At 36.6% G+C, this 27714-nt stretch overlaps 1 protein-coding gene across 3 annotated transcripts in view; it reads left to right on the top strand.

The window, feature by feature from the left end:
• The window catches only part of LOC149529634 (protein TRANSPARENT TESTA 9-like), a 177360-nt gene that overhangs the window by 94871 nt on the left and 54775 nt on the right, over window positions 1–27714 (top strand). For 2 of the 3 annotated variants that reach the window (XM_089811748.1, XM_089811749.1), the window contains exons 14-18: window positions 23208–23313; window positions 23408–23482; window positions 23646–23695; window positions 23965–24118; window positions 24245–24411. In XM_089811748.1, coding sequence (XP_089667874.1) covers window positions 23208–23313; window positions 23408–23482; window positions 23646–23695; window positions 23965–24118; window positions 24245–24411 — 552 coding nt within the window. The remainder of the gene's footprint in view (window positions 1–23207; window positions 23314–23407; window positions 23483–23645; window positions 23696–23964; window positions 24119–24244; window positions 24412–27714) is intronic. The other variant, XM_089811750.1, reaches the window with a different exon arrangement.

Consider the following 27714-nt stretch of genomic DNA (forward strand, 5'->3'; position numbering starts at 1 on the left):
TCCCCATCATGCAAGTCTGCTATTTCTGTAACTGAAAATGCAGACCTTTCAATTGATATTTCGATTCAGTTGATTCTTGCCATGTGTGCCAATTCTGGAGTAGAATGTTTATATTTTTTCAGATGTTGTTTCTCATACAGAACGTCTATGTAATGGTGCTTGTGATTCTAAAAGGATTGTCCAATCACTGTAGCATAAAGTGGATACTCTCCCACACTGCAACAGACTTCCCAAAATTGACGACCAGGCCGCATTCCTTTATCAGTTTTTCAAAATATAGTCACTTACCTCACACTATAATCCAGTGCACCCATTTCATGAAGTTTGTGTGCACTTTTTGCAAACTCACATTCAGGTATTCAAAACTGACATACATCTGAACATTAGAGCCTCAGAATATCCAATGTCATCTGCATACAAGGCCCTCGGTTGTGATGCTCATACAACCAATTTCACAGTCTATAAAATGACAAACACTTGTGCTTCACAATATATCTGATATCATCATTTCCTTAAAACAAAAATGACAGTTCACATATTTTATACACCCACAGGCATAGAAAGAAAACTGTCTATTCACTATCATTCCTACTTCAGGCATGATCATTGTGCCCCTCTATCTTTTTGCCATGCTCACGCAGCAAAAATGATATGTGTGTCTCCTGCAGAATAAACACATACTCGAGGACGTACATGGAATCATGTCCATGTGTCTGTCTCTACATCCATTTTGGTAGACTTTCTCACAAAATACACACCCTCCTGAAAAGGGAAAAAAATCCTGAAATTAGCACTGCTAGTGCTGTTATTTTGCATCACGAGGTTAGTAATGTTGCAAACATATTCTCTTTGCCCATACAGTGATTCCCATACCACAAATGTTAGAGTCAGGTAACATTCTACAGGAATGATATCTTTAATGCACCACCTTACTGCATATTCAAGAACGAACTGTCAAAGGTATACTCCATTATATCAGGTTAGAATGAAAACATATCCTTAGATCATCAGTCAAGAAAGGATAATTATGGGGCACAGGCCTATTCCAGAACTTGTCACAGCATGACAGAAAAAAACCAACTCCAATCCAATTTGCCTGTCGCATGTGCTAGCAGTTGCAGCTGAGCATTACAGAAAGGCAACTCCAGTCTGCACCGTAAATGGTTTGATAACTTAGCCACTTGGCCATGTTTGATATATATCTGAACTAATTTGCACCAAAATGTTCATACACACACGACAAATGTAAATCATAAAGTTCCACTAACCAACACTTGAAGTCGAATAATAACAGGGCAGACACAAGCGATCAAATAATTCCATCAATGACATAAACTTAACAATGGCTCCCTCCATGAAGGGAAGCGTAAGAAACTATTCACCCATACCACACCTATGCAATAATTGGAATAGCAAGTCTTCTGTAGGTTGGCTGAATGGAAAACAAAATGCATCCCATACAATGTGGCCATAATGTGATGACTAACCGACTCCTCTAGGAATCCTGGATGAGCGCTAGGATTCCATAATTGTCTCTCTATACCAGGAGTCATACAATGCACATCCTTTGTGAAATATTCACACCATTAAGCACAATCAGCATACCAAGCTCAACAATCCCATATTGAATAGGCTCTAACCAAGTGTCATCATCATGCTCAACTTCCATGATGGTAGAGTTATCTGTAATGTCCCTTTTTATGGGGACATTAGAAATATTAAGATGAGACATATTTACAATATTAAGTTTGACTATGTGAGCTAGAAATTTATTACTAAAGGTCAAATTAATATTCCAAGTGATCACAAGAGGACGAGGAGAGATAAGACGAAAAAATTCAGAAAAGAAGTCGAAGGGTCACCGTTGCGAGAATAAAAGGAGAAGAGATCCCTTCCTTTTGGTATGCTTGATTCATATTTCTGATTTTTAGTTCTCTCTTGTGAGAGTATTTTAGAAAGCTTCAGCTTTCAGCCAATGTGAGGACGTAGCCCCTTGTGCAGGCAGGTAGTGGACGCAAACCCATTGTCCGTGGAGATATTATTTCAGGCGTCTTGTTTGTGCTTACAGGTTCTTCTCTTGTTTTCCAATCTGACTGTAAAATCTGTGTATAAGATTGAATTGTGGTTAGTTGGTTATTGTATTGCTGTTGTAAATACAATAACGTCTTAGAAGTTATTTGGTTATTATATTGCTGTTGTATAATGCAATAATGTGCTTCCGGATTCTTGAAAAGTTGCTAGTTTAGTGCTTCCGATTTGTATTGTGTTTTCATATGCTTGAGTCTTTAATATTATTTTGAAAAAGGCAAATTAATTGGAGAGAGTTCGAGTTTTATTTGCTGTTCATATTTTCATCTGCATGTGGATGTATTTTTGGATATATTATTTGAGAATGAGTTTGAGCAAATATCTATCTGGGTTATCATTTGTTATTTATATTGCTGGCTATTTGTTAAGTGGGTTTGTACTCTGAGATTTACATTAAAGGGAAAACAGAAAAGATCCAATTTAGGACAGTACAGTGCTGGTTGGGTTTATTGCAGTGCTGGTATGGGTCATTACAGTGGTATCAAAGCCAAGAATCCTACCATCCTGTGGATTCACGCAACACAAAGATTTAATGAATTCAAAATACTCTTTGGTTTTGGTTGTGAGTAAAGGAAATTCCATTGTTTTCATCAAGGAAGTATTGGAAGTAAGTTACAGGCATTGTGTTTTCATGAGTTATGTTATTTCAACTTTGGGTGTGAATATTGGCAGGGAGGAAGTCACGTAGGAAGACAATAGCTGTTTGTGTTCCCAGCAGTCACACAGGGGAAAGTAACGTCCTAGTGAAGTTTCATTAACAGGTGGTCTCCACAATAACCATTTCCAACCTAAACGTGAGTAGCAGTTAAGGGAAGTTACATGGGAGAGTAAGGGACATCTCTTTTCCATGACATCATATTACCATCGCAAAGTAAGGTGGCGTCTAGCAGGCGGGGAAATTAATCCACGTTCTCAGTGGTAGCTGAATGTTCGCACCTTCCTTGGCACCCGTCAGTACAGAAGTGTCTCGGTGAGACAGGAAGAGGTGTGCAGGGAAAATGACCTGTGTGTAGCAATTAGCAATCTCGGGTTACAGAAGGAAGCAACACGCTTGGGTTGCAATTATTTGCTAAAAGGACATCGACAACTACTCTTCTTCAGTGGATAACAAAGCCACCTCATGCCAGCTAGTCGGATTGTGGAAATGTAGGCCTTCACGGGAACATTGTTAGAATTCGTTTATAGCAAGTGATTGCAGAAACCATAGAGCCGCAAGAATACACAGAATTCAGTAAGTCGAGCATAATATTATTTGTGGAAGTAGTAGTAGACTCATCATCGTGGGAAGAGGAATCAAATAACCATGCATTGATGGAATTTCAATTGATGAGGATTGGGTGACTAAGCTAAGGGTGAAGGTGAATGATATGAGCAGGCTATGGTAAGAACGACAATAGTCTAGTAGTAGCGGGCGGCTAGAAAAATACCAAGAAGGTAGAATTGGTATCGACTCTTGATACCTACAGGGACCCTCCAACGGGTCTTACATTTATTACGGGTATTACCTACTAGAAGTTAACTTTTAGCGTGCATCACTAGCATCTTCATGACAGTTGTAATAGCATTTTGAAGAGCTTCTTGCTTAAAACGTGATTTCCAAGTATATTTGGATAGACACTGAATATCATGCTATAACCACCAGACGAGGAAGGCATTTACGTAAGTTTGTTGTAGTCGCTTATACATTCTTGAGGCCGATTGATATCCTTTCTGGAGATTGGTAATATCAAATAGGAGTTAGGTTCTGTGATTGCATTCTCTGCTAAGAATATAAGAAGGACCTTGTCATGATGTAGGAGTTGCAGCTGAGAGTCATTGAGTGGAGACATAGCTTCCGTCCACTGCTAGGAAGCTACATATCGAAGACAGAAAGACATGTAATAGAGAAAGAATAATACTAATGGTAGGTGCTCGACAACTTAGAATTGGAGCGAATTATAATTAATTCTGGAACCTGCCACTTTTAGTGTGGTGCGACATCATTACGCACAGGTGTTAGTTGTAAAGTACTGTGAGTCACGACGGTTACTTAGCATTCTTAGTGGGATCCATGTTTTGAACCCGATAATAAGACATTTCAATTGTCATCAGAAAAAGTTCAAAGTTTGAGCGTGTTAAGAAAACATGTGACGTGGACTTCGTATGTTGTTTTGAGACTATTGTGCGGGGATTTGGTGAGTAACGAGGTGAAGGACCATACCTTTTTGATACTTGGTGAACTTTTCTTGTCAGGGTGGATATAGAACAGATAGTTTTGAATCAAATTGAGTGACATTGAGCTTTCCTGAAATATAAATCCTATCCACAACAGTGATAAGGTATTCTTTCTAATTTTTGTACGCCTATATGGCTTTCAGTATACGGTTGAATCAAAGTAAATGAGAATAGGGAATCCGTGTTGAAGATAGATTTTGGTAAGTGACTCTACTTTTACTGAGTGGCACCCGAGATTGGTAAGGAGTTAGAAGCATGGTCTATTTAGCAATTATTTGTTTAAAAAAAAAATGGATACCATTAAATTGTGGGTGAGATAATCATTGAATACATCGTTCTTCTCTATGTGAATCAAGGTTGGGAAGATAGAGTAAGTCAAGAACATTGAACTGCAATCTTTTGTCGGATAAGAAAGATCTGTGCTAAAATTATTGACTAGGTTGTAGTTTTGACGGAAGATTACTACGGTAGTCACACATCTTCAAGGATTCTAAATTTTTTCCAAGGCACTGGACAAACGATTACCATTGAGGATTCTAGAAGAATTTGCAATTGAAGCATCAAGGTTGCAATTGCCAAATGAAAAATTGGTAATCGAAGTTAATGTTACTGTACAAGTTGCATATGCTTGGGAACAAAGTGCTAAGAGACTTCTTTGTGCATGCGGCTCTATCTCGTAGGTCGACACTTCCAACTTAATCCAATGCTAGAAGAGGAAACAATCAAATTTGCAGCACTACACTTGGAGGGAGTGGGGCATGAATGGTGACATCATGGCACCATCAAATTAGGGCATGACTAAATAAATACTTATGTGGAATTCTTTGAAATATTGATAGATCGATTTGATAGTAGAGATCTAGAACTTAATTTCAAGGAATTAGCACAACTGAGGCAAATTGGACCGCTCGACCAGTACGTCACAGAATTTCAAAAACTCTTGTTTTGGTTACAAACATTTCTGGAAGGAGACAGATAGTTCTCTTCATGGATGGACTGACGGAACCACTGAGGGGTTGAGTAAAAAGTTTCAATCCCACCACCCTTTCGGAAGCCATAAAAATGGCACGGAGCATGGCATCATCATCGACATCATCCTCTCGAGGTAACTTGCACTCCAAACTGCCAGTATTTCTAAAGGACAAAGATAGCAAACCTCTGTCGAAGAAACCTTCATTGGACGAAGCTACCAGATAGGAGCTACGAAGGAAGAAATTATGATTCAATTGTAAGGAACCATAGGAGCCTGTGCACAGATGCCTCTGTAAAGGAAAAATAAACTACATTGAAGTCGTATCTGATGATGAGGATGACTAGGAGGATCTACCTACAGAAGATGACCATTCCATCAAAATGGTTAATCTGAACCGCATGGAGAGAATTGCAACATTAGTTCAGTGTGGAGGAACCATCGCCTTAGCCGAGAGCCCGAGGTGTATGGTATTTCATGTATGGGGAACTCTTCAAGGACAAAGGGTCATGGTGATGCTCGATAGTGGAGCCACTCTAAACTTCATAACCTCATCTTTGGTGAAATGAAGAAGTCTACCTACTGAGACGGACGTAGGATTCTAGGTCAAGGTTGCCGGGGGGACACTTTTTCCTTGCACGCACCTTGTTCCCCAACTGAATGTCACCATGGCTAACCACACTGTGACAAAAGATGTCTTTATAGTAGACTTGGATGATATGGAGGCTATTCTGGGCATACAGTGGATGGAGATACTTAGCGAATATACCCAAAGCTTTAAATGGATGGACTTCACTTTTGTTGTTGATGGTAAGAAGGTTGTTCTTCGTAGAATGGGCAATAAAGCCCTGAAGGAAGTTTCAGCACAACGGATGGAGGCAATTTTCCGGCATGATGACATTGCATGGGTTGCACATTGTGTTGTATCGGTAGAACCTATAAAAGGACAATAGATCCCTCATTGGGACGTTGACCTTCTAAATATTTTGAGGACCCATAATAAAGTTTTTATAGACATTTCTCCTGGCATACCCCCCCATTGTGGGTTTAAACCATAGTAACGAGAATAAGAATCGTATCGGAATCGGCACGGCCAAATTGAATCATGAATTGGGGTGAATCGGCGATGAATCGGCAAATTTGAAAAAAAACCCTTTAAATGTAGAGATTTTAACAATTTAAGACTTATTTCATGCACCCTTTATTGAATATAACTTAAACTCACTATAACATCATCAAAGAGAAGTTAAAACTTAACATACATAAACATGAAACATAAAATCCATCACATATGTAACTATGTTATCATTATGTACTAAAATGTAAATTGTAGGCTAGCTGAAGTAAATAAAAATCAAATGATCATAATGATTCAAATCATAGAATGTATAGTAAGTAAAAGTAAGTAAGTGGGTTTTATAGTCCACGACACTATGCCATAGTTTTTGGGTTTACATATGGTGACAGTGATATGGGACTACCTCGTACTCTTTTCCGAGAGGCGCTTGGCGCTACAAACGAGGCGTACATACCCTACCCCCCAGTGGGATTTGAACTTGTGACCTCTCTTTCAAGAGTACAAGTTCTCCACCACTAGGCCAACTCAGGTATGTAAGATGAAATCATGAAGATCTATAAGACATCAAATCATAAATGTATGTATAAATCTAAGATGAAGATCCATGAAAGTTTGAAACGTATGTTTATGAGTGATTCAGTATCACTATCAATATGTATACAGTGTAAACAAAATATAAAAACAAGGCTCCAGCTCAAGCCTTATCATCCTCATCATCATCCTCTAGCTCTGCTGCAGCCTCAACCTCAGCCTTTGAGTATCCAGTGTGCCTATGAGAAAGGCGTCTAAGGTAGGTCCTAGAGGACTGCTGAGCCATGTCCCTTGCATGGGCAATGGGCTCACGAACAACGTTGCTAGGGCCTGCGTCTGTGCATGCGCATGTGCGTCTACCAATGCCTGAACGTGCTCTAGCTGCCTCCTCTGCCATGGCCACAGCCTCAGCCTCTACATCCACCTGGTCAACCCACGCGCGGTCTTCCTTAGTGAAGATTGGTTCCACGGTCTCTGTGATCCACTCTGATTTTGGATCAATCTCCTCTAGAATGATTAGAGAGGAGTCAACGCCCAAAATTTGTCTGATCCTAAGACGAAGGTTGTAATGAACGAAGACAAGATCATTCAACCTCTGCACTGTCAACCTGTTTCTCCTCTTCGAGTGGATGTGCTCGAACATGGACCAATTGCACTCACATCCAGAAGCGCTGCTCGGTTGACTAGGAATACGGATGGCAATGTTTTGAAGGTTTGGGGTTGTGGCCCCAAACATTTGCCACCATCTATCTAAAATAAGGAAACACAAAAACAATTAGTCTCATTTACAAATTACAACTCTAAAATTAATGCATTATATAATCAACTTTAAGTTTAGAATCTAGATTCATGAACATTGAATATATTATTTAATTTTAACCTGGCTGTAGTGTTGTCTGAGCATTTATGGCCATCCTGCCAGAGAAAAGTGGCCCCTCTTTATTGTTGAACTGGTCTAGCTCAACAATCGCAACAACGCTATTTTCATCGCTACTCAACCTCTGAATCACTGTGTATAAGCCAGTGAAAACCTCCGCATCCGCCTTGAACTCAGGACGGAAACGAAATGCCGGATTCAGATAGTAAGCTGCTGCATGGATAGGTCGATGGAGTTGAGTCTGCCATCTCCTATCGATGATGTCCCAAATAGGGCCATACCTCTCCTGTACTCTTGCATATTGGGCTCTGATGGCCTCCTTGGCCCTATCCATGCCCTCATAAATGTAGCCCATAGAGGGCTTCTCCCCATCAGCAGTTCGTAGCAAAGCTACAAGGGGCTCAATGACCTATATATAAAGTAAAACGAAAAATTTGAGTCAAAACCTAAATATAAAATAATATAACTTAAAGTAAAAGTAAAATACTAAATGTTAAATTGCAATAAATTTACTTTAAGGATTTCTCTAGCAGGTTTCCAAAAACCATCCTCATCAAATATGCAATCCGCCACATCTAACCCTACAGTGGTTGTAGCATAAGAAGAGCAAATCCACTCCTGCCCAACAAACATGCTCCTCAATCCATCCCTTGATGTCAACAAGGACTGCAAGGTGATGAAATTCGAGGCAAGCCTCGTGATACCTGGGCGAGCTAACTCCTTGCCTTTTGTGTACTTCCTCATTGTGCTAAGGACAAATGAATGATTATAAATGAACTTGCATATGTTTTTTGCCCTTTTCACACATGATTTGACAAACTCAAGTTTGCCAATTTCCTCCAACATGAGGTCAATGCAGTGTGCCGCACAAGGGGACCAAAATATGGTGGGGTGCCTCTCCATCAAAAATTTACCTACAACAATTTTAAGTCAATTAAAAATTTAAATTTCAAAATTTAAATAAATTTATTTTCAAAACTTGAAAAGTTAAAAGTTTACCTGCAACAACATAACTTGCTGCATTATCTGTCACCACTTGGATCACATTTTGTTCCCCCACCTCTGCTATGACTTCCTCAATAGCCTCACATAAGTATGTAGCATTTTTTACATGTGCGGAAGCATCGATGGATTTGATGAACATGGTATATCCTACAAGTAACAAAACAACGAATTATAATATTAAATGGATCATCAACAAATTAACATTTAACAAATCAAAATTTACTATTATGTATGTAGGAAAGTAGAATGATCAATCACCTCCACAAGATACAAGAAAATTGAGGAGTGTTCTATTCCTCCTATCTGTCCAACCATCAGTCATGATGGTGCAACCCTTTGCAATCCACTCCTTTCGGTTCTCCTCGAGGTCAACCCTCATGTCCTCTACCATTTCATCCAAGAGGTATCCGCTTAACTCAGCCTTAGTTGGGGCTTTAAACCCCGGACCACAAATAGCAACTGCATCTATCATATTCTGCCAATAAGGAGCCCTGTCACAAATAAAAATTTAGATGTCAAAGACTCAAATTATAAAACAAGTAGATATAATTAAAGTTTTATTTTTACTTTTAATTTTAACTTTAAAGAAAACAAAGAAAAAAGAATCAATTACCTAGCTGCAATAAATGGAATGTTGCAAAAGTACCAAATTTGCATCTCCTTTTGGCAGCATCATGAATTTCCTTGTTCAAACCCATGCCCTCAAGTGTGGGTTGGGAACCAGGAGTAGTGCGGGGCACAAAGTAACTATCCATTTTGTTTTTCCGCACTCTAGGCTGCAATAGGTTGGTGTGGGACTCTGTCTCAGTATGTGACCGACTAGCACTAGCACTAGCATGAGCAGAAGAACTAGGATAAAAAGGAGGCCTAGAAGAACCCTCTCCAACACAATCTACGGATGCAGATGCAGATGTGGATGCGGCTGCGGATGCTGGAGCACGGGAGCCAATACCCCTTAACCCTTCGACTTGCTTTTTCCTATTTGCTTTGTCTTTTTCAATTTTTTCTAATGCCATTAAGCAAGTGCGTTTTGCCTCAAGAGTTTGGTAAGTGCAAACTGTAACATCGTGTCCAAGTATGTCAGCAATGTGGAATTTCAATCTATAAATACCCCCGAAAGTTGTTTTTTTTTTACAAAACATACATTTTGTTTGATATTTGTTTCTTCCAGGAAACTCTTCGTTATATTTACAACATTCATCTTTTTACCCATTGCGAATTTGCGAAAAATGAGAGCAAAGGCTGCTGCAATAATTTTTTTTTATGTTAAATATCAAAGTTTGAAGCTAATAAAAACTACAAAACAACAAACCCTACTTTGCAACTTAGTAAAAATAAAGAACATTCAAGATTTACACTAAAAATCTTGAAAACTATAGAAATTCAACAAAAAATGCATAATACACTAAAAATTTATCAAAAAATGCATAATACACTAACATGCAAAAAAAAAATGAGCACTTACCTCTTGCAAATGAGTTGAGGAGTATTGATATTGGCTCCTTAATGCTCCCAATGCAATTGATGGGTTCCCCAAATGGCCTGTTGATCTCTTTGGTGCTCTTCCTTCTTGCCGGTTAGAAACCTATGGCTTTTCTTTTCTCTTCTTCTATCTCACTTTTCTTTTCTTCTACTCATGCTTAACAAATAGAAGGCCCTTTAGGGTTATAACAAAGAGAATAGGTCGAAAAGAAAGTAAAATTTCCAACTTCATACTTTACATGCCGCGGCCGATTTCCTGGTGATTTATTGAGCCGATTTATGCGATTCACCCATGAAAAATCGGCTATGGCAATTTCCGATTCAAAAAAAATCGCCTAGGGTGAATTTGATCGGTGAATCGCCGATTCACGCGATTTTTAGGCGATTCTCATTACTATGGTTTGAAGTTTGAACACACCATCGAGTTGGAAGTCGATGCCAAACTAGTTATCACCACGCCTTACCATTAACCCAAGAAATTCAAAGATGAGATTGAGAAAACGATTCGGGAACTGCTTGAGAAAGGGTGTATCCGTCCCAACTCTAGTCTTTTTGCATCATTAGTGGTTTTGGTAAAAACGAAGGATGGGATGATGCGCATGTGTGAAGACTAACGTGAGTTGAATAAGAAGACAATAAAAAATAGATACCCTATTCCTAGGATTGATGAATCATTGGATGAGTTGCATAGGGCAATTTATTTTTCTAAAATAGATCTTCGTTCCAGGTACCATCAAATCAGCATGCGGGAAGAAGATGTGGAGAAGATGGTTTTCCATTGTCACAATGGGCATTATGAGTTCCTAGTCATGCTGTTTGGATTAACAAACACACCAGCTACTTTTCAGTCTTGCATGAATTGCATCTTCAACAAACAAATGCATAAGTACTTGTTGCTATTCTTTGATGATATCCTTATTTACAACAAAACTTGGGAAGAACACCTGAAACACTTGAATGAAGTCCTAGGGATCATGAAGGCTCAGTCCTTGTTTGCCAGGCAATCCAAGTGTGAATTTAGAATGACAAAAATATTATACTTAGGGCACGTTGTCAGTAAATATGGAGTGCAAGTCCACCAAGAGAAGATTCAAGCTATCCTAGATTGCCACCTATCAAAATCGTTCTCTGAGTTGCGAGGGTTCTTAGGTTTGTGCAGTTACTACCAGAGGTTTATAAGCGGTTTCTCTTAGCTCAGCACACCGTTAACTGATCTAACTAAGAAAGGCTCCTTCGATTGGAATGAAAGAGTGCAATGCACCTTCGATAAGCTAAAAGAAGCAATGAGCACTTGTCTGGTTCTCACCTTACTCGATTTCACACAACCATTCATTCTAGAGTGTGATGCATCTGGAGAGGGAATTGACGTGGTATTAATGCAAAATAAACATCCTATATCCTATGAGAGTCGAAAGCTTACAAAAGTGGAGCATCTATATTCCATTTATGACAAAGAGATGTTGGCCACCATGCATGCACTAACCAAATTTCGGCAGTATCTGGTAGGTGCCAAATATGTTGTTCGTACTAATCATAATAGTTTGAGATATTTTTTGGAGCAACGAGATCTAAACTAAAGACAATAAAAATGGGTAAGTAAGATTTAGGCTTTTGATTTCGACATTGAATATGTGAAGGGGAAGAACAATGTAGTTGTAGATGCCCTATCAAGAAAACCTGCCATTTGTTTACTATCTTAGATCTTAGCTGACTGGAAAGCACACTTATTGGTGGAATATTCCAAAAACACATCAGCATGTAAGCTAATGGACGGTGACACTTAGGATGACCGATACAAGGTGGTGGATGACATCATTTACTCTAAGGATCGAATATACTTAGTACCTGAATCCAAACTGAAACAGAAAATCCAAAAGGAAATACATGACTCACTCTTTGGCCGGGCATCCAGGATTTCTCAAAACCTATAGGCAACTTAGGGATAGGTTTTCATGTAAGGGACTTAAAGGAGATGTATTGCAATATGTATGGGAATATGCTATCTGCCAACAAAACAAATACGAACACACTTCACCTGCCACGTTACTGCAGTCCTTACCTATACTAGAACGGAAGTGGGAAAGCATCTTTATGGACTTCATTACGAGATTTCCTGAAGTAAATGTGAAGGATTGTATCTTTGTGGTGGTGGATAGGTTGACGAAGTATGCTCACTTTTTTGCCATCCCCTCAAACTTTCAGGCCGCACAGGTAACAGACTTATTTTTCAGAGAAGTTTTTCGTCTACACGGATTAACCCGAAAAATTGTGAGTGACAGAGATAGGTGGTTTATCAATATATTCTGGACATAATTGTTTTCGTTGACAGGAACAAAATTGTCGCCAAGTACGAGCTACTATCGTCAAACAGATAGATAGATGGAGATTGTGAACAATTGGCTAGAAGGTTATCTCCGGAATTACGTTTCGGCACAACAATAGGCATGGGTCAAATGGATACATTTGGGGGAATATTGTTACAATTCCACTTACCACATGTCCATCGGGATGACAGCCTTCAAAGCACTATACAGGTATGAATCCCTTTCATTTATCGACATGGTGCTGGGTGATAATTGTGCATGAAGGGCGAGGGACTAGCTTTAGGTTGGGCAAGACATCTTGAGATGCTTGAAAGAGAACCTACAAAAGGTGCAGAATCAACAAAAGATATATGCAGACATACATCGAATCAAAAGAAGTTCCGAAGTGGGAAGAAGGGAAGCTCATATTAGAACCGACCGAGATCATTGATGTACGTGAGAAGACCCTGCGGAACCGTACTTTAAAGGAATACTTGGTATGTTGGAAATACTTGTCGTTGGACGACATGACTTGGGAAGGTGAACACATCTTGCAACATCTAGCACTGCATTTTCTTGAGGACAAGCAAAGTTTGGGATGGGAGGATTGTAATGTTCTCGTCATAAAGTAAATAATTAATCAAACCTTGTTAATGGGCCGATTGATTTAGTATATCTTGGACCCATTTTTATTTTATTATTTCCGTAGGTAGGTGTGGCTGTCAGCTATCTTTGTAAACTCTCGAAAGTTTATCTGACGGATATTTAATCACGACATACAGGTAGTAGTTGATATGCGATTTGGATTTTTTTTTTGTACTGTGAATTCCTGTTGGAGTTCTAGATTGTTCGCCATTTCGGAAGTGAAAGATCTTCCTTGCTTGGCTTTCCGGTTTCCATGGGATTCAACCCTCACCCTATTCCGTCACTATATTACTTGGTTAGGATCTGACAAATCTGAGCATCATTACTGTTTACAATTTATATAATTTCTGGAATATATTGTGTTCGGGCTACTTTAACATCTAACATTGATTGTGTTTGGGCAAGAGCGCATTTGTCTATTTCTAGCTTCAGATCCATTACTATTCATCCTCTCCTTAGCCACCATACGACCTTGTGCACTAACCGTACAGCCTCCAAAGGCCCTATCATATGACCTCCCTAAATTACCATGCGACCTCCCTGCAAGCACCGCACAACCATTCTCCAACCATTGTACGGTCAACCCTCCACCCCTCAGCTAGTCCGTACCTCTCCTGTACCTACCGTATGGCCTATCCTAGCCATCCCGTACGGCTACTAGGAAACAGTATACGCATTATTTTATGTTGGTTTTTAGCATTCACTAGATTCACACACAGGCAACTCAATCCCTGAAGGTGGATCAAACTTCAGAACATTACAATTTTTAGGCTATTTTTTTGTATACGACCCTAGTTGGTTGTGGAATTGTACTTAGCAAGTTTGGCATTAACTTTTGCAAAGAGTTGTGATGTGTGATTTTGACACTTAGTGATTTTGAGAAAATCCTGTGTCTTTATTTTGACCATATTTTGCAACTCAGTTATGGAGCTGAGTACAATACAGATCTTGGTTTTATTCTAGAGTTCGTTCATGCCTTCTTATTGTAGGTTCTATTATGCTTAGTGATTGATAATGTTATTTGTGGAAATAAAATCTTTCCTTATAATTATTGTCTCACAAATCTAGTGCCTTTCTACAAATGGTAGCTTTATGCAGGTTACTAATTGTGTCATCTTGACTTGTAGCCACCAATTTGTGAACTTTTGCTTTCCTTTTTGATGATTATAGTATCTAAACTTTTAGTGAAGTATTTATACATAGGTTATCTTGACAAGTTGTGTATTAAAATTTCTTCATGTTGAGCCAAGTATCATCAGTCTTAGATATTCGGTCTTTGTCGTTTAGGTTGGCGAATCTTTGTTTAATTTCAAAGTTTTAGTAAGGTTTCAATTTTACTTAAGTTGTTTCATTTGGGTACTCTTTCGGCCTTTCCCTTGTGAAATCAGTAGTTTTAAAGTGGTAACCAAGAGTTGATATTGCCCAACAATTCACTCCATTTTTTAAGTTACTCACATCCTAGGAGTGTTTCCATGTTTCCTTGAAATATCAAGTTTTCCATAATTTGGTAAGGGTGCAATTTCAGGTGTTAACAACACCTTATCAATGCGTTGGATCCTAAATGATACACTTGTGAATCTATGAGAAAATTGCGTAGGGTTGCCACAATTTTGGGATTTCAAAATTGGGGACAACAAACTTGCGAAATGTATGAATTGACGCCTCAAAAATATTTAACTTGGAACCTTTATGTTTCCAAAGGAATATCAAATTCAATAGCTTTTCTTGATAATACACAACTATTACATATCAAATGTTAAAGTGGCAACTAATTTTTTTTTCGAATGGCAAAAAGTAGCTCTAATGTCTCAGTAAAAATTTAAACTATTCCAGCAAGGATTTTAATAACTATTAACCCAAAACATTTTCATCCTTTAATCTTTAAAATAATAACCCCAACAAGAACTTCTCTGCTGCGACAAGAATGACTTAAGTGTCATCCTTTTGTTATTTAGAACTTTAATATTAAATAATCTTTGAATAATTAAATATATTCATATGAACTATTAAGTTGTCTTCACGTATTTTTCAATACTGCCCTTTCTGTCACAATTTGATGGGACTATAAATGTATCTTTGATAAAATTTCATAGGTCTGTAGGAAACCAGCTCTTATACCACTATACTATCCCACCCAGATATTGTTTGAAAATTCTTTAAATATATCACAAAATTTTGAATCAAGTGCATGCAACTGTTTTACAATTATCCAACAATGAGACCAGCAAATACTAAAATAAACAACCTCGTAGATGTTATTGCCTCATAATATTCATCAATACAATAACAATCACACAATCCAGTGTTAAATACAGTAGTAACAACCAGATTGGAAAAAGGAACTAGGAAAAACCTATAACTCCATATGTTAACTCCATCGTGAACTCACCACAAATGATAAACCGGGTTTGCATCCAATCCACCAAGATAGTCTAAAGTTTTCCGTCCTCAAGTTTCACAAAGAAATCTCAAAGCTTCCCCAATTTTGCCAAGAGAAATATGTGTTGGGTGGATATTTTGCAACCGACAGTTTTTTTGAAAATCCAGTCGCAAAATAGGATGACCAGCCACAACATATGAGACAAAGTCTCTCCTACCTTAAAGGTAAGGCCCCCCTTCTCATTGTTCCTTGGATCAACCCAAGGTAAGCAAGAAGTTGAGAGATTCGTAATGGGTGTTACCAATATTCTTTCCTCTTAACTTTTAGGAAAGAATCCACTTTTCCGTAGAGCTAGTAATGGCCAAGATGAAATCTTTAACTACACTTCTATCTAGTAGCAGGAAACGATGATACCAATAAACCAACACCAACTCAAAGGCTGATTGAAAGTGTAATGGTTTGGTTCTGAGTCCTGTTTGTCTAATTTATAAGAAAAATCACTACCATTGGGACGCAGACTTTTAGAAGTAGATGATCTCTATTCTCTAACTTATTTTTGGTTTTAATCCATTTTATAAGAAAAACCTCTACAATTGGGGCACCAAACACTTCCAGAATTAGGGAAATTCTAACTATTTTTCGTGAATTTGAGATGGTAACAAAAGCTACAGTCAAAGTTTCTAGTCTATGTATTACCACAACTGCTCCCAGTCAAAGCTTCAACTCCGATTGCTTCTTAACTCACTATGCTTTATTATTGAACACAAAATAATAACATGAATGAAAAACAATAGGTACAAACTATAGTTCAAGCTTCCAATTTTCTGTATCACAAGTGCTTCCAGTCAAAGCTTCAAAGCTTCGAATCCAATTACTTATTTTCATTGACTTTTGTTGCAAATTGGTACTACACAATCAAAGTTATGCTTGCACAAGTTTGGCAGAGCTTTCTTGCATACAACAAAAGATGATTTTTACAATGAGGGGGCACTCCTTTATATAGGCAAAGAAGTTGAGAAAAATGAGGAAAAAGTGGGAGCAACTTAACCAAGTTTGACTTTTCTAACTAAACGAAAGAAATTATTTGATTACATTTCATAAGGACATGCAAATCGTATTGCATGTAATTACATAATTTCATGCAATACATCCTCTCTAATTTACAAACACGAAAGCTAAAGAAGAAAGAAGACGAAAGAGAGAGTTGAAACAATCTTAGAAATTATTTTGAAGGGCCTTGTACTTGGCGATGCTTGCAGGATAGGGGATTCCTGTATTTTGCACCACTGCATCCTCTTTGATGATTTTCTGGTTTTCATTTGAAATCTTGATGTGATCAAGCTTTTTCATGTTCGAGTTGTCTTGAATTCTCCTTTGTAGATTGACACATTTTGAAATCTCGGACACTTTGAGAATCTTCTTGATGGTGTCCGAATATAAACCTGGAACAACTTTCTCTCTAGCATCTGAAACTTTTTTTTTCCAAGCAAAGTGCTTGGCGCATTCCTACTTGAACTCAAGTTCTCGGACAGCCACTGGAAAAGTGGAGACCAATCAAATTATTGCTTCCTTTGAATCAAAAGATATCTTCTCGATGGGCTGTCTTTGGTCTTTGAAGAAGTTCTGACATATCTTGACGAGTGCGTCACAACATGAAGATGAAAGCATCGTCCACTGAGATCGGATCTATGAAAACTTTGGAATTTGAGTTACAATTATGAATCCATAAGGGATGAGTGTTTGAAGTATGGATTAGATACTTGTGGAACACATATGGTGGCTGGAAATGAATCGGAAAGCATATGTGTTTGGGCAAAAAGGGCCAAAATCTGACTCTCAAGGGTGGATTGCATGTGGGCAAAGATGGGCTTTTGTGGGTATGGCCAAGAATGCAAGTTTGGATGCATATGGATGTGTGCAAATGTTGACTTTGGTGTTTAAAGTGTGACCTTCTACCAAAATCGGGTGCTCTATATATTAAGTGATTTATATGTAATCATGTAATTAGGTTCGAGTAATGAGATTACAAGTAAGCGGGTTTGGGAAATAAGTTTATATGTAAATGTAGATGGAGAGTGAGATTACTTGCAAATGTGAATGGAGGATGGAATTACATGTAATCTATCTTGGATTGTAATTGCATATGAAAGGAATGAATGCAATATGCCTTGGCATGTAATGATGGATGTGGATTGAAATGATGCACTTGCATGGAAAGGTGAAAAAATGGAATAAGTGAAATACACTTAGGTTCTTGGGAAAGAACTTGCGACTTCTTCAACAAGAAGAAAAACAAGAAAGCAAGCAAACAACCAACGAAAACAAGCACAAAACAAACACTTACCTTTGGTCTTAGATTCAAACATGTCAACAAGTAAGTTGCTTTCTAATGCAAATTCAAATTTGGAGTTTGGGGAGTATCCAAATATGTGAAAATGAAAGTTCTCATCATATTTAAAGGCAAAATGCACTTTATATGGCATATCTTTGAACAAATGTACAACATCAAGCTAAAATATGCAACAAAATAGCAAGATAAGCATGAATTAGTGAGCAAGATTGAAAATGTTCACATACTCGGTGATCAAAGAGCCGAAATAGCAAGATTCAAAGACTTGAAGATTAATTCTCTTTTAAATCCGGATTCACAAACAACTATTTGACTTCCTCCACACTCGCAAGTAATGGGTGCTAAATCAACATTTAATAGTTGGTTTAGGCACGAGAATGCCAAAATCGTGCTTTCTTTCCCTCAATACATGAGACGTTTTTGCAAAAAAACAAATGTTTGGACATTTTTTTGACAAAGAACATGATCTTTTGCTGTTATGGAATGAGGAGTTTTTTTCTCTTGGAATACAAAAACGTGGTCATCAATGGCAATGATATAGATTGAAACCCCAAAATGATTCATCCTTGGTCAAAAACGTGATCCAAAAACTCAAAATCTGGGCTTTTTTGCTAAAACATGGCTCCAAGACATCACAAAACACAACGTTTTTGCATGAAAACCAACGCTTAGGGCATGGGAATGCAAAAATATGCAAAAACTACGATGATCTCTGAGATTTCAAGCCATTACATGGGCTGATCTAGGCATTTTTGGTGAAAAACGTGTTCTTGGAGAGGGAAAACATGAAGTTTTTTGCCCTTGAATCTTCAAACTCAGGCTCTATCTTTGCCAATGCATGAAAAGAAATGCAAAACACACCTCGGGAGGGCAGTGCATGTTTCAAATGTGATAGATTGGACTCTTTATGCAAATCACACTCTTGGAGTGCATTTGCATATTTTAAACTACATGGATTTGGTTTTCTAAGTGCAAATCACACTCTTGGGAGATCATTGCATATTTTAAAAACTTTTCAATTTAAGCATTTAGTGCAAAATCACTCCCTGGAGGTCATTGCATATTTTAAAAAGACTCAAATATGCAAGTCTCACTATAGAATGTCCGTTGCATGTTTTAAGTTACATGCATTTACATGTATAAGTGTCTTTAAAATGCCTTTTTAGTGCAAAATAATGGTCTCTAGAGGCATTTGCATATTTATATGGAAATGGGTTGAAAGACACACCTTAAATGATCAAATAAGCACATCTTATTGATTTTTGAGCAAATATCACTTAATTAGGCCAAAAATAACATTTGCATAATAAAATTAACATTCTATGAGCAAACATCATTTCAAAAAGTAATATTTAACTTGTATGTTTTAAATAAAACATAAAGTTACTCAAAAATAAATCAAACTATATAGTTAATATAATCACCTAAGTGAAAAATTAAAAAGCAACTCAACTTAAAAATATAACATTAAGTGCTCTATAGTTACTTTAATGGATAAATTTAAAGGATAGAGTAACTTAAAAACATAACATAAAGTGAATTTATGTTATACTTTTCAAAAAGTGAATGTCAACATTAAAATATAACATATTTTTTAAATCATGCAATTTCACCTGGAGCACTAAAATGATCATATCTTTTGATTGCTCACTCTAATTAAGCCCTATGATAGACCAAATCGAAGGTAGAACCGAAAGCAATGATTTGGAACCAAAAGACCAAAAGCTAAAAAACACACACTCAAAAACGAGAAAAAAGTACGTTGAAGGCTTCAAAAATCAAGCATAGGCTCAACAAATAGAAAAACTAAAAAGACTTGACGAAAGCCTTTAGTAAAAGTATTCATTATAGCAATTGTAGCCGATTGATTGATCAATGCTATCCAATTAAATAATTGATCGGTCAACGTTATCCAATTAAATAATGAACTAACTCAGAGAAAAATGAATGAAGTTGAAAAAGTTTCGTATTCTTACCTACATTTTGTGGTGACAAAATGTGGTACAACAATATGAAATAATAAAAAATGCATACAATTATGATGAGAATGAGCTTTTGAAAGTCCTTTTGTAACACATCCTTGTGACTCTTCAATTTCCCTTGCTTGTCTCTTCATATTTCTTCTGCCTTTTACCAATCTAGTTCAAATTATTATATCCATTTTATAATAAAGTGGCATAATAGTAGACTATTAAATCTTTTGACATTAAAATAAATAATCAATCGAATTTGGGAAACCATGTGTTATAGCTAGCTAGAAAGCTCTTAGCGATACGTTCCATGTCTGATAATGAAGTGGCCAAAAGATTGAACCTCACTGACATACTATAAATAGTAAGCATTTGGAAACCTTGCCGAATCAACTTAGATTGGTTTGGAACTGGAACTTGAATCTATTGCCTACCAGCCAAAGAGTTAGGCTTTGGAATTACACTATCATCAGGAATGCCCCATAGTTTTCTTTTCAATTCTATACTTCACATATTCAACATTTGCAAGGAATTTGCATGAACTCACGCCATATCCAGTACAAAAGAGAAGTTGTGAATTAACTCTAGTTGCCATACCATTCTATGCCACAACAATTACATTTTCATTTCTGTGTTCCACTTGTAGCTGTGTTAAACTTTGATTGTAAATTGTTTTAGAGCGGACTTTGGATCATAAGGACCCTTAGAAAACTGTGTCGAGGTCTCAAAGGGGCAATGGATAGAAGGTGCTTTTGGTGCAACATAAAATGGTTCAAATTGGGCTTCTCAATCAGCTCCATGCTCACTTCCTTGACCCTCATGCTCAAGCTCATACTTAGATAAACTTGCATTGACTTCCCTTATGCGGTTTCATATCCACTTTGACTAGAGGCCATTTAAACACTACATTTCACAAAATGCTGGATTTCAACCTAAATAGTAGTATAAAAAATATAAAGATAGATTATAACTAGTTTCAGTCTAGTTTAGAAATTCAAATAAGTTTCAGCTTAACTTAATAACAAAAAAGTTAGCCTAATGTATTCAAAATTTTAAAAACAAAATTTATAAAAACTATCAACAAGAATCTTAAGCTAAAACAATGCATTAATATTTTTACATTATTACAAAAGCAAAAATCTGAAAATAAAACAAAGAAATTAGTAAAAGTCCTACCTTGTTTTTGATTAATCTTTTGGACTAACCGCGAACATTCCCCTTCAGGATTTGTAACATAACCTAACTACCTCCTGTGTTCTATAAGCCTAGTGGTTGTATCGAACATTGGTAGGTTGATCTTTTGGTGTAACGACAACCATAGCTTGTAACAAGTGGTAGCAAAGATATGTCATAGATTCGAATCTCCTCGGGTAACGCTGAGGGGGGGATTGTTGGATTAACCGCCAAGGTTCCCTTTGGGGATTCGTGACATGGCTTAACTGCCTCCTGTGCTCTGTAAGTCTAGTGGTTGTATCGGGAATTGATAGGTCAATCTTTTGGTGTAGCAACAACCCTAGCTTGTAATAGAATCACTTACAAAATAGAATCTTCTTTCTCCTTGTGCTCCTCTTGATCTGGCAATCACTTGCAACATCTCTTTCCAAGTTCTTTCAAACTCTTCTTCTCACCTTGATCTCATTTGTTGAAAAAAAACTGAATGCCAAATGAAGTATATGGGCCTTATGAAGGCTTAGAGGGCCCTATATGTGACCCACTTCCTTTTAGGATTCCCTAGTAACCAATAAAAAACAAAAATTAAAAAATAACTTAATTTTTTTAACCTTTTCTAACATGCCAGCCAGTCACACCTCGTCACATCCCAGGTGAGGGATGCTTGGGAAGTCCCCACGTGTCTTCTCCCAAAACCCATATTTTGGAGCACTTGGGCAGTATGGGGATGGGTGCAGCATGGTTGCGGTTGCGTTTTGGCTGTGGTGGGGGTGCTTGGGTACGTGCCATACCCATCCCGACAATGTCTATGCGCAGTACTTGAGGGTCTTTGCCTAGGTGCACATGCACATCCATGTTTTTCATTGCACTTCATACATGTTATGTAATCTGCATCTGTTATTCAATAAATATGAATGTTGTCCAACATGTCAAATGCCACATTCAAAGGGATGGGTATTCTACTCTTCCAGACAATTGTTTTCAAAATTTAAAGAGGACTGCCTGTATGAGCTAATGGCACATATTTATGAGACGTCTGAAATGTTTTTTGGGATTTCAAAATATATTGATCTAAATAAATTATCTATATGTCAAATGAATGGCCAAAATTTGAAATCATATATGAAGTTTAAACATTGTGCATTTTGGTTAGGGTAAGCTTTTCATTAACCATTAGTGAACCAAAAAGACTTTGCTGCCAACATTTGAAGTCATAGTTTTGGTTTGAGCACTACACTCCGCAATTATTTACTGTTGTATACTAACTGCTAACACACAAAAACATCCAATGGCTAAACTTCTAGGCTGTGCAATCAAATTGAGACTGTGTGTTATGGTTAAGTTAGACCGTAAGGTCAGTTGACGATATGTGTTTGAAATAGGCATTTCTTTTCTGTTGATCTTAGACTTTATTTAGGCTAGCTATTGGATCTACTCTTAAACCTAAGCTATGCTTCTGCACATTTGAATAACCCATTAAATAGGCGGTCTTAGATTATATTTGCCCTAGCTATTCGATTTCCTATTAAACCTAAATTATTCTTCTGCAGATTTGAATTGCCCTTTGAACAGGCAGCAAGTTGAATAAGTTGTGGCAAAACAAGCATTGTGCTTACCCAACTTTGTAAAGGAGGGGCACAAGCTTGAGTAGGGATCAATTAGGATATGAGGATGGGAGCATCTCACAACTGTCTGTTTCCATTTAATGGTTCTCTGTCTTAGTACATTTTACTCTTGCCTTGCAGCCATTGGCAGGGACTGCAGGTGCAACATAGCTCTTGTTTTAGTTATTTTTCAATTGAACCTTAGATGTATTGGTTTTTTATTGGCAGTGTTGGATGGACATCACATTCCTAGAAAGTGATCTCAAATCCACTTTGTTTTCTTATGATAATTTATTGATTTATTCCATCATATATACCAACTTTATGTAATATAAATCAGGAATGGTATTGTGTTATAAGGAATGGGAATTTCTAGGCCAATAACATCATCTCATCATAAATGCTTCATCTGTGGTCTATTTAAAATATAGACCATGCAGATATCAATTTAACCAGTATTGGGTTTTTCTTTTTTCCTAATGTGGAAGCTGTCCTTAGCTTGCTATTTGTTAATATTTTTTACCTTTTCCTATTTTACAGGCTGCTTATGAGAATGCATCTGTTATCATTTTGAATGAAATCAATGATTCATGTTGCGATCTGATTCTGAAAGCTTTATTGGCTGAATGGAAAGACTGCAAGAGAGGTATTAAGGCTTCTGTTATCCCATTAAAATTCATAGCTGTTGATATTGTTTCTCTTAAGAATTAACAAGGTCTTCCATCTAAATTACTTAACAGCTCTAGAAATATCAGCACTTCATAAGAACATCAGATTCCTTCTTCTACCTGATTCTCAGGCGGTTCTTTCTAATGGTAAGTTGGTACTATAAAGAACAAATTTACTGATGCTAATCTCATTTATTAACAAGATTTGAGTTGTCCTTGTCATAAAAATACCCTATAATTTATTATCATTTTGAGGAATATTTTAATGATGTGTTGTAAATCTTATAATTGTGCTGAATTATACTTGCAGGCAGCTGCTCTTCATTTATTGTTAGAGAAAGGATGTTGGGTGCTGTGCAGGTTGTAATTAGTCGCAATATATTTAGTCAAATGTAATTGGTTTAAAATTGTAATTGGTCTCAAGAAAATATAGAAAAAAACAGTTAGTGCAAGTGCATTTATCTCTTCGAATCCTCAGATGCATTAAACAACATGATTATACTTCTTGATTACCATTTCTTGATATTCTTCCATTTTTAAATTTTCTTTGAGAATAATACCTAAATATTGCATCCATATAGTTTGCATCTCAGTGAAAATTCCACTGATGTCTTAAATTTGATTTTCAGGTGTTTGTACTTTTTCATCAACTTGTGAATTTAATGCTGAGAGGCACATTTCCTGAAATTCCTCCATTGGATCTTATAAAAGAATTTCCTGCCAGTTGTAGAGCCAAATGTGCCGGCCTTGATTCTGTAAAAGTTGGTGTTGAAGTGAATTTAGGTTAGTTTTTAACAAAGAAATACCTTGTCCTTTTACATTGATTTATAAAATTCTATATCAGTGATACTTAGAAAATATATGAAATGTGGATCCCTTGAAAATTACAATTCTGTGTTGTTAATCCAGGTGATGCAATTCCTTGCAGAATTGCATTTGAAGAGGGGAAGGACATGCATGTTTACATGTTGGCAGTGGTTAAGGGTTCTCATGGGTGGCTGCTTCTTGCAGAAGAAGTTCGTTCCAAACCACGCTCTGGAGTTGTCATTGCTCATGCTCCATTAGCAGGCCTAAAAGTAAGTTCAGTCCTTGCATATACATTTTCCATTTCATTCATTATTTTGTTTGTGTTGAGGCCTTATTAACATAAGCACGTGCTTGAAGTTATTTCTATTCTTGTTAACTTTTTTGTGATTTGTTTGATTGCATGCATGTCATAGTGTAGTATTCAATGAAAAGAATAGGGTTATAAAAATTGGCAACTTAACAACCTTTTAGAGATCAAACTTTCTTGAGAATTATATACATATGACCTGTTAAACATTTCAATTAGAGTATAGATTCATTTGTACTGAAGTGCAAAAGATTTTTAACAATCACTAGGAAAGACATTTAGTCATTAACAAACCTCCTAAGCAAGAAGAATTCTTATACTAGATAAGTTTGCTCATAAAAATCCACCACATTTGAACAGTTCAATTTATAACTCTACATGTCTAATAATAACACCAATATGATAGGAAATTTTTCAAAATCTTTGGACCTTACTTTCCTAGTGTAAGAGTTGGTATAGAATCTTCTATACCGTGTAAGATTTTGCTGAAGATTTTAGCCACCCAAGATTTTGAGACTTCATGAAAGTGCAAGAGATTAGCTATGGAAATTTTTTTTTATTCTATAAAAGGATGCAAATGATAGATTGATTAATTGAGTCAAGATTACAAAGGAGACCCTTTGGTGATATAGACCAAGGTGAACGAAGGATTGTATAAGACTATGATATGTGCCTTAATCTTATGACTTGTAACATAAATTGATAACTACTTGGTGTGTACCTTAGTTAAACTTGACATGTTTGATTAGGACATAGGTGATGAACTAGCTAAATGCCTCTTTCATACTATTACGTCTCTTAAGTGTGACTTAAGGAGAATGTAGACAAATACAAACAATTCAAGATGAGTCCTAGCTACTAGGCCATGCAACGCCCCGCCAGGGAACCCAAAAGAAATTAACTTAAAGTTTTACTAAGTTTGCCAAACATTTTTTATTGAAAGATAATAAACAACAATAGATAATACAACGGAAGCAATAACAACAACAGATAAAATAGCGGAAGCATTGACTCACATACATAACAACCATCATAAAACAAATTACATCTCTTAAGGGTCTCATGATGTTGAATCACATTTAAGTTTAATTAATACTAAATACAATATCTAACAAATCCACATCAAAGAATAACTGCCAGTACAAATCCATTTAAATAATATACAATTACAGGATGCCACTTGGCAATAATTAGAATGTGTAATCATCCACTGTAAAAGTCATAGGGTGTGAAAAGCTCAAAGAATATACATCATGAATATAATACATCATTTGATAAGATCTCTAATAAACAAATATAGTACAACATAATAAAACCATCCAATAGAAATATAAGATCGGATAGAAAGGAACATTTGCACAGGCACATCTAGCAATGGCATCCAACGGTTGGATCTCAATGGTATAAGAAAATGCACTACCACCCGACATCGTGGAACCTACATGACTCACTCCCACCGCATTGAGGAGATAAACTCAAGTCCCATATGGATATCAAACCACAAGTCATAACCAACATCTAGGTCAAGGAAAACGTGAAAAAAAACTATCTTAAAAGGTACCAAGAGACAAGTATCATCTAATCCTAGAGGTAACAAGACACGTAGGAAATCTACTATGTAAGTGGGCAAGTGTATTGCATGAGCCAACTCTAAGGTTACCTTGGCAGCCTCTCTGGACTCTGACACCCTAGTGTCTCTATGCAGCATCAGTATCCTTTCGTATAGACAAGGCATACTAACGAGTCAACTCTAAGGTTACCCTGACAGTCTCTCAGGACTCCAGCCCCCTAGTGACTTTATGTGGCACCGATATTTTATTAATTCATTTAAAACTTATTTAATGAAATGTTATCACTTATTAAAACAACCTATAATGGGTTACCCAAGCAACCTCTTTAGGGCTCCGACCTCCATTTGCAAACCACTTCCCAACATGACATACAAATAACCTACCCTAGGCTCAGCAAAAGCATAAGGTCTCATACGACCATAAACCACACATCAATTCTTAAACAAGCAACTGGAAGTATTGCAATATCACTGATCAAAATCACAGATTTCACCAATACAATCATCCTAAGAAGACTAATCCAAAATCAAGTACACATATACCAAACCATGACATAACATGACATCACCAAGAACAAATCACATAATCACCTCAGTCCTATACAAGCAACTGGGAAGCACTCCAAAGACAACTGATCAAAGACTCAAAGGTTACACCAGAAAAGTCACACCATTCACTTCAGTTCTACACAAGAGAAACTGGAAAGCAATAACAACCAACAGATCAAACTCATCAAAGAAAACATGTGACTACATCACAATGGTTAGGTATAAAAGATCGGATACATAACATTATCATAGAACAAACTCCCCAAGCCTCTGGTAAACGTGCTGATTGGTCAAAGCTCTAAGTCAAACTCGAAACCCACATTAGTAAACCACACGTCACATAAAGTACATACACAAGTAACTTTCATAACTCATTAGGTTTTGAAAACACAAAAGTTCAATTTTCACTATGGTTTCAAGTTCTCATTTTTTTTCTTCAAGTATTACAGATTCGCTAATGTTCTCAGGTCTACACGAATCTTAACACTCAACAAGTCATAAAAAGTTTTTTAAACATTGTTTTATAGTTCAATTCGTTATCAAAACACAAGATTCAATAAACATACATATTACGGTTTTTGTCTTTTTAAAGTATGATAATTACTAAAGTTTTCAAATCATAAAATTTCCCTAGTGTTAATTTGCTAATGTTTTCGAGTTCACAAGAGTAATAGATTCATAAATCTTATTAAAAGTCAATTAAATATGACATTGAACTATCAACCAACACCTGAGTTTACCAATTTTTCTCAAATCACAATTCACAATGTATTGTACAAATATATTTTAATAATAAATTAATTAAAGACTTCAATTAAATATTACTGAAACTCAATAAAAAATCATTAAATTATTAATGATTAAAATTATCTATTAATAAAATAATTTATTTAGGCAAAAGCTACAATGCAACGGTAACTTGCAAGCCTCTCATGTGGGAGGTCTTGGGTTCGAATCTACCTTCGCTTAACATATAATAATAATTAATTCCAACAAATAATAATAATTAATCTAGGCTTCGACTGTTTACCGATAAAAAAAAAACTTATTTTAAATTATTAATAAAATAATTACTAATCTATTGATAAAATAATTTTGAACAATAATAATAATATAATTAACAAATTATATTAATTAAATTAATTA

The sequence above is a fragment of the Cupressus sempervirens genome, chromosome 11 (genome assembly GCF_028749045.1).
Source record: "Cupressus sempervirens isolate cs-2001-9-10 chromosome 11, ASM2874904v1, whole genome shotgun sequence".
NCBI classification, from domain to species: Eukaryota; Viridiplantae; Streptophyta; class Pinopsida; order Cupressales; family Cupressaceae; genus Cupressus; species Cupressus sempervirens.